Below are 8839 nucleotides of genomic sequence, written 5' to 3'. Positions count from 1 at the left end.
CTTTTAAAAAACTGACTAATACTGCGATGGTGTCTACCACATGTATTTGAACCTTTCCGGATTGCATTCAAAATGAAATGTTTAATTATGATTAAAAATTCAAAATAGCTGTTTGGCTATATGTTGATTCTTTTATTTTACATTTTATTTGAATACTAGTCTCTAATGTAGTGGACATTCTTTGTGACGTAATCGTGTATCTTGATGCCATTTTGTTTGTAGTACTTAAATAGTTCAATAAAAAAAATCGCGCATCAGATACATTTACCACTAGGGGAAAATCTAGTGAAACACTCAGAAATGAAATGTCTAGTAAATTTCACAACCCCAAACCCCAACCCCCCCACTCCACCCCCTCCCCAAAGAATCGACAAGTAACGCATTCACATTGTTTTAAACGTCAAATTTTGGAGTAGAAAGACGTACTACAATAACCTTAGTTTTATTTAAATCTTTTTTTTTTATTTTTTTTTTACAGTTTTTCATAATCATAGTTATGCTACTTTATTGTAAAGTGAACGATTTTTGTCTCCTGTAGTTTCCCACTTATGACCAAGAATACAATAATTTAATATAGACTATTATATAAAATATACAGTTTTAAAACTCATTTATTTATTTATTTATTTATTATAACTGGATTCTCCAAAGAATAAAACGCATACTTTCTTAACTTACTAGTTATTAAATGAGTTAATTTGTGGAGGTCCAAAAGATTTGTTTTGTTTTGTTTTTTAAGAAAAGGAAGGGAAACACTGCTCTGTAGGTTCCGCCTCGCGCTGGGTCAGGATGGGGTGTGAATACTAAAGCAGCAGATGGTGAGCGGACACAGACAGAGAGTGGGGGCTCTGGAGGGCTTTTGTCTACAGTGACTATTGAACCCCGGTAATCTCAAACTAAATTACAACCCGAATCTCGACACCCGTCCACGCGCCCGGTCGCTGCGCCTTTATTCTGACGTGAGCGCAGATCCGATCATCATCATCATCACCATCCCGGCTCGCGTTCTCGAAAATCAGAGCTGCTCCCAGACCGGTGCCATGTCTTTCCAAGGCAAGAAGAACAACCCTCGCGTGACGGTAAGAAATGTTAGCGATTTAAACCCGAGGCACCGGCGAGTGTTTGCTGGCTGCAGTAACGGAGACAGTGATGTTGAGGAGGAGGAGGATGGTTGTATTGTGCAGTCAAGGGTGAGCCTCCGCTGTCCTCCAAACACTGCTGAGAAAGCCGGTGAACATTTAAGAGCTGCACTAATGCATGCAACGATGTGACAAATGTAGATGAAAACGCTGCTTCAGTGTTAATGTGTTTAATCTGCCATGGCGGCGGAACCGGTGGCTTATTCCCGGTTTCTCGTGTCCATTGTGTCTTTTTTTTGGCGGGGTTCCCCTGGTAAAATTCGCATTCCAGGGGCTAAATATCACGTTAGTGGGGTCGTTTTTCAACCCGCGGACATGAAAAACAACCCGTGGAGCGGCAACAGTGTTAAAGCAGCCCAATTCCGCGGGAAAACCGGGGACTTGGCAACACCGGAAGAGGATAGCTTTCGGATAGCGCATCAAGAACCGGGTTGACCGGGTACTCGGTACCACCGGTACTTAAGAAAACCTGGTACCGTAACGTTTTAATTTTTTTAGTACCGACCTGGTACCGAAATACCGGGTCTTTTGACAACACTAGTTAATTATATAAAAACAATTTTATATTTAAAACAAAAATTCTTATTTATATGTTCATGACCATGTCAGGTTCCAGTAACAATAATGATGTGTTATTATAGTGTATGCTTTACCAATAACAATGACCCAAAGACAGTAAAATGGTTAATAAGCAAGGATTCATCCCCAGTGTTAATGTGTTTAATCTGCCATGGCGGCGGAACCGGTGGCTTATTCCCGGTTTCTCGTGTCCATTGTGTCTTTTATTCATTCATGTCGGCTCATTTCGGTTCCGGTCGGTCTGACGTCTTCATGAATATAAAATACGAATTTTGGCTTATGCGTTCAGTAATAGCGACGCTACACCGTTTACGCCGTTTTACGTTTACGTCGCGAGCGTTGAAATCTTTTCTCCGGCCTAGACGTGTGTCCGGGGGCCCTGCCCATGAGCCCTGGCCCCTGGCAAACATTACGGGATGGGACTTTGATTAATGTAAAGGTCTATTTCACAGACTATATATCATAGTATGCCAATGTAGCTACTAACTCATTTGAGATATAAGAATCTGTTTGTTGATGTAAAATATGCTAATAATAGTACAATGAAAGGCCACTAAATTGGCCTCTCCAGCAGCTGTGGTCAGTAATTATAGAAGACTGAGCACATTACACACACAAGCACAAAGCACCATACAGTAAATGTAACACAAGGCAGTTCAAGTATAATACTGAGGGCAAAAACAGGAATAGTTAAAAAAATAAATAAAACAAATGTGTTGGAAATTCCCTTTCCCCATGAATTACAAGGTGGTTTTACTACACTTTTTAAAATATTAACCCTATTAACACTGTTTACTGCAGTTTTTTAACCATTCAGTCTTGCATTTAAAGTAATGATTTTGGAATAATATTGAATATTTCATTTTACGTGAATTTTTTTGACAGATAGATCAATGGGAATAATTATATATGTTTATTTGTATTATATTTTTAATTTGAATTAAAAAGATACATTAATATGTTGTTTTTTCTGTTATATAGTATTTCTTACATCAGTGAGTTAAATTTACCCTATTATTTTGCCATAGTTACTTTATTGTAGCTGTGTTAAAGTAGTGTCTGATCATAACTGTGACCAAGAATACAATATATTCTTTTACACTTTTTTTAATTGTATTTTTTTTTAAATAAACTTTTGTAGGTGTTTTTAAGGGGTATTACATAATTTCATTAATTGCTTTTTTAATATTTTACCATGAATGTTATGTATTACCTAGTTACATGTAATAAAATATTCTGAGTAAGGTAATACATATTTAAAAATGGATACTAATATAGTATATACTAATTTATACTAAAATACCTTTTTTAACATTATTTTACAGTACATGTATTGTCATAAAAAAATAAGGTATGTTAAAGAAAATTAACAGGTTTTCATTGTAGCATTTTTACATTCTTTTACAAATTAAGTATTAAAATACAATTTTTTTTTACATGTGGAAAGGTCAATATGGCATACTTTTCATAGTTAATAAAAACAATTTTATATTTAAAACAAAAATTCTTATTTATATGTTCATGACCATGTCAGGTTCCAGTAACAATAATGATGTGTTATTATAGTGTATGCTTTACCAATAACAATGACCCAAAGACAGTAAAATGGTTAATAAGCAAGGATTCATCCATGTGCACTGCAGGAGTGAGAAAACCCAGAAAAGAGCACTGTTAGTACGGCCAAATTGGATCCAATTCCTTCTGCACAATTTGGCATTGCAGCCTGACCGCTAGAGTCTCCGTCTGACCCACATTCAATCCACAGAAACACGCATACTCAGCATGACTTTGATTTGGAAACATCTGCATAAAAAAAAAAAAACATAAAGTGATGCAAATTACTGAGAATAATAATTGCATATTCATGCAATGTTTAATAATACACTCCTATAATTCATTGCTAAAGGCTCTGGATATTCAGTACTGTAAGTTGAAGGGTCGTCCTGGTGTTACACGCTGCATCCCAGACCCCTCGCTGTCTGTCTCGTCTCTCCACAAGCAACATTGTGGCCCAGAATCGGAAATGCTCGGCAGGGATTTTGGCTGTGCCAATGATGGGCCGCCCGTGGAAGTGTCACATTGCATTAAAGTGAAGCTCTGTGGGTTGCACACCACCCCGGCACAGTGAATGTGGTGAAATACCCTTGAGCAGAATTTAAAAAAAAGTTTATTTGATTTCTTTCTTTATTTAGCCATGTCTGTTTAGACTTTGTGAGAGTTAGGTTTTGTGCTGTGAGTTGAGGTTGCCAATGTCTAACAGTACCGTGAATGATGTTTCATGCCTGGGTGACCTAACAAGCCCAGTTGTGTGGCATAGATCCATGCCAGGGGTGAGTGAACAGGCATTGGTCTCCTGTAACTGGGATTATCAGAAATGGTGCAAAAAAAGGACAGTGAAAAGTATCAGTCGCTATGAATTCATGCAAACCAGCAGCAGTCATGCGTGGATAATAAAGTAAATAGAAAAGTGTTGTTACAGATGAATGGAGTTGCCTGTTATCTTTCTTTTGTATTTTCTGTCTGGGTTCTTAAATGTCTGGTTTTTGAATGATATAATCTCTCTGATTAGCTCCTTAAAGAACGCTGCATATTGCATAGGAGGATTTGCATGAATTATACAGCTCTTTGTGGTTTGAAATCACTCTATATCTACATCCAAAGATCTCTGGAACTGGGTCAGCATGGTTTCAGTGAAATTCAAAGCATTTTAGTTCAATCTAATGATCTTTTGGGTATCTTGAAGCTGAATATCTCAAATCCCTGATGGCAGTGATGCCAAACCTGTGTTAAAGTTAGAACTTTTTTTATTTTCTAATTTTTATGTTCCATGGATGGGTGAGCAGATGATAACAGCATATTCATTTGCAATGAATAATCACTTTGAAGTGAAATCACTTGCAACTTTTGAAATAACACGATGCACTAAAGTCATTTTTTATGTCTTCTTTTTTCTCCACAGAGTGATAAACTCATTATTAAAGGTGGGAAAATCGTAAATGATGACCAGTCATTTTATGCCGACATTTACATTGAAGATGGAACCATTAAGTAAGATTTTGTTATTTCTAAAATCTACACTTTAGCCACAAAACATTCTAAACTTTACATTAAAAAAGAGTTTTTTTAAACGTTTATTTTAATTGCAATTAAATTCAGGGTTGCCAGGTCTAACAAAACTTTTTAGGGTAACAAAACTGGGCCAAAGGCAAATCAAAAATAGCCAAATAATAGCCTTAATGTTAAGATTTCATTATTTAAAAAATCTGCATATTAACCATTAAAAACATTCTATACTTTACATTAAAAAGTAGCTTATTTATTTTTATTGCGTTTATATTATATCGAGGGTTGCCAGGTTTACTTAAAAATAACCCAAGCGAAAAATCAAAAATAGTCCAAAAACATTCTTAACTTTATATTAAAATTAGTTTATATATTTATTTTAATTGATATTAAATTATACTTGCCTATCCTAAATATCAATACTTTACAGTCACTGTTATGCGTTATTTGCAATTTAAACATGAAAAACATCAACATCTGTTTTCATTAAAACTCCCCTCAGTTTTATCATTGGTAGAATATAAAATATTTCAATACATGCTTTTCAGTTAAATATAATTTATGCAATATGTCGAACCATTAACCCACGAGGGGGAAATAATCAACCCACATCATCAGTTTAAACGTAGCCCTGAATTTGCCAGCCGTGATATAATATATATTTGACATTTCGTTTAGCAGATTATTTTGTCCAAGGCGATTTGATGAGGGACATCACACGCAGTTTGTATTGATTTATTATTCTGGCATGCAGGCAGATTGGTGAGAACCTCATCGTACCAACTGGTGTGAAGACAGTGGATGCCTACGGGCACATTGTGATCCCGGGAGGCATCGATGTGAACACCTGTCTACAGGCCCCTCACCTGGGCATGACCCCGGCAGACGACTTCTATCATGGCACCAGAGCTGCTCTAGCGGGAGGAACCACCATGATCAGTATGTCATTACATCAACACCTTACAAGAACAGAGGAGAAGAGAGTAGAAGACCTACAGTAGTTATCAGATCATTAAACTCAGAATGGAAATCTAGTGGGGCAGAGAGGAGGGTCTCTGCTAAAAAGTGTGTGTGTGTGTGTTGTGCAGTATTAGGGAATAAGAGCTTGTCGGGTCTCATAAAATCAGTTGAATTGGGGTCACAGCGCTGTCACTGTCTGTTCTCTTCTCCTCTGCTCAACTTTCCTCAGATAAGCTGCTGTACTGGAGGCATTTAGGACACAGAAATCATTGGGTTTAAATGCATCATTTCAACCCAATAGTGAAACACAAAACAAATCTTGACTTTATGGAGAAGTTTGTGACCCTAAACCACAAAACCAGTCATACGGGTCAATTTTTTGCAATTGAGATTTATACATCATCTGAAAGCTGAATAAATAAGATTTCCATTGATGTATGGTTTGTTAGGACAGGACAATATTAGATACAACTATTTGAAAATCTGGAATTGTGCTTTGTTTTTTTATTGCTGAAGAGTGTTTCTTCTCCTGCGTTCTACTGTACAGACGTGAATTTACTTTTGCTTCAGCCTGAGGTTTATTCATTACACTTTTTGGTGTGAAAGGGCTTTTATATTTGCTATAAATAGAACTTCTTATATTAAAAACAAGCAAGCCCTGCTTATATTTAAAAAGTAACGCGAAAGTAACACAAAAGTAATATAACGCATTACTTTCCATAAAAAGTAACGAAGTAACGTAATTAGTTACTTTTTTAGGGAGTAACACAATATTGTAATGCATTACTTTTAAAAGTAACTTTCCCCAACACTGCATATTACTAATAAAAAATTAAGCTTTGATATATTTATGGTTGGAAATTTACAAAATATCTTCATGGAATATGATATTTATGTAATATCCTAATGATTTTTGGCATAAAAGAAAAATCAATCATTTTGACCCATACAATGTATTGTTGGCTATTGCTACAAATATACCTGTGCTACTTATGACTGGTTTTGTGCTCCAGGGTCACATTTGTATTTTAGTTTTTTCACCATTTTGAATCACCTTTTGCTGTATTCTTCTCCTAGTTATCCTGCTGTTTGACAAATACAAAATCCATGCAGTTACTCAATTTTCACAGGGTTTCTGTGGGCCTTAAAAAGGTCTTAATTTGCCCTTCCACAAATGAAGGCCTTAAAAAAGGTCTTAAATCAGAGCAAAAAGTCATAAATTCATGGCATTAAATGTTGCATGCATTGCTAAAAATGTATGTCTTCCTCTGTATTTTTGCCTTGTTTTCCATTGCAAATATCTAAACATCCTTAAATCAAGACCCATTTACTTGAGATGCGAAATGAAGATATGTTTTCTGACAAAACGAGCAAAATTAAGTGAGTTTGTTTAAGACAAGAACAAGCATCTGTCAGTAGGGTATGAAAACTTATTTTTCTTATCTAAGTGTCTTATTTTATAAAATGAATTAAAATAGAGATGAGTTGGAAGTTGTATTGTCAAACTTTTTCGAAGTCCTTCAATTTTCTATACTTGGTCTTTAAAAAGGCTTACATTTATGCCCATAAAACCCAACCCACAGAATCCTGTATAAGCAGCAGCTTATACAATTACCATGCATAATTATGGAAAAATTAGAAAACGTTTTTGATGAGTTACAGCATCTCAGACTGCTGTCATTGCTTGAAATATTGTCAGCTACCCATTTATGACCACAAGCATTTAACACAAGAGTCTTTAATATATATTTTTTAACATATTAAAGGGATAGTTCACCCAGAAATGATCATTCTGTCAGGTTTAATGCAGGTTTGGAACAGCTTGAGGGTGAGTAAATGAGGACAGAGTTGTCATTTTTTTAAGCATGTTTTTAATCTGTATGCTCTGCTCATCTTTTAGTTGACCATGCTGTACCTGAACCGGGAGCTAGTTTACTGGCAGCGTATGACCAGTGGAGGGATACGGCGGACAAGAGGTCGTGCTGTGATTACTCTCTGCACATTGACATCACTCGCTGGCATGATGGGCTGTTTGAGGAGCTGGAGTCTCTGGTCAAAGATAAAGGTGATGTGAGATTTCAGGTGTGACTTTGATATTTTTGCTTTCTGCGTTATTAGGTTTCTTAACCAAACACATTCAGCATTCAGCCTCAAAAATATAAATTACATTATAAAAACACAATTCTTCGTTTTTTTGTTTTAGGTGTCAACTCCTTCCTGATCTTCATGGCTTATAAGGACAAGTATCAGAGCTCTGATACACAGGTAAATAAAATGCTAAAAATAAAGAGAACGATGTTTACACTACAGTTCAAAAGCATGAGGCTCACCAAGGCTGCGTTTGTCTGAACAAAAATTCAGTAAAAACAATAATATTGTGAAATATTATTACAATTTAAAATAACCGTTTTCTATTTGGATATCTTTTAAAATATAATTTATTCCTGTGATGCAAAGCTGAATTTTTTAGCATCATTACTCCAGTCTTCATGGCACACGATCCTTCAGAAATCATTCTAATATGCTGATTTGCTCAAGAAACATTTTTCAGTATTAATGTTAATGATAATGTTGAAAACAGCTGTGCTGCTTAATAATTTTGTGGAAACAGTATTAATGTTTTTACTATCACTTTTGATCATTTTAATGCATCCTTGCTGAAAAAACAAACTTTTTAACATTTAGCAATCCTGTTCCCAAGAACTAACACTCTCTGTGTCTGTAGATCTATGAGATGTTTAGTGTCATGAGGGAACTGGGTGCCATCGCACAGGTTCATGCTGAAAACGGTGACATCATTGAGGAGGTAACCTAGAGTGCTTCAATTGCTAATGCATTTCTATTCCAACTATGTTCTTTTATCAAATATACCAGTTCCTTTTCTTCTCCATACTTAAATGCATTCTTGGTTCTGTTTGTAACCTCAGGAGCAGAATAAGCTTTTGGATCTGGGAATCACTGGCCCAGAAGGACACGTCCTGAGCCACCCGGAGGAGGTTAGTCTTAAGGGATTGAGTCGGTTTAAATCAAAATCTGTTCTACCCAGTGTTCGAACTATACCGTGGACTTTGGGGGAGCCCACTTGTTTTTTTTTTTAT

At 35.9% G+C, this 8839-nt stretch overlaps 1 protein-coding gene across 2 annotated transcripts in view; it reads left to right on the top strand.

The window, feature by feature from the left end:
• Positions 1 to 8839, top strand: part of dpysl4 (dihydropyrimidinase like 4) — a 20435-nt gene that overhangs the window by 3494 nt on the left and 8102 nt on the right. Inside the window, exons 1-7 of one of the 2 annotated variants that reach the window (XM_016510361.1) lie at positions 863 to 1079; positions 4678 to 4766; positions 5536 to 5720; positions 7642 to 7806; positions 7945 to 8006; positions 8467 to 8547; positions 8669 to 8737. In XM_016510361.1, coding sequence (XP_016365847.1) covers positions 1041 to 1079; positions 4678 to 4766; positions 5536 to 5720; positions 7642 to 7806; positions 7945 to 8006; positions 8467 to 8547; positions 8669 to 8737 — 690 coding nt within the window. In that variant the 5' untranslated portion in view covers positions 863 to 1040. Of the gene's footprint in view, positions 1 to 862; positions 1080 to 4677; positions 4767 to 5535; positions 5721 to 7641; positions 7807 to 7944; positions 8007 to 8466; positions 8548 to 8668; positions 8738 to 8839 lie in introns of those variants that run through there. The other variant, XM_016510360.1, reaches the window with a different exon arrangement.

The sequence above is a fragment of the Sinocyclocheilus rhinocerous genome, unplaced genomic scaffold (assembly GCF_001515625.1).
Source record: "Sinocyclocheilus rhinocerous isolate Xijiao unplaced genomic scaffold, SAMN03320098_v1.1 scaffold2189, whole genome shotgun sequence".
Taxonomy (NCBI): domain Eukaryota; kingdom Metazoa; phylum Chordata; class Actinopteri; order Cypriniformes; family Cyprinidae; genus Sinocyclocheilus; species Sinocyclocheilus rhinocerous.
This window is presented reverse-complemented; position numbering and strand designations above follow the sequence as displayed.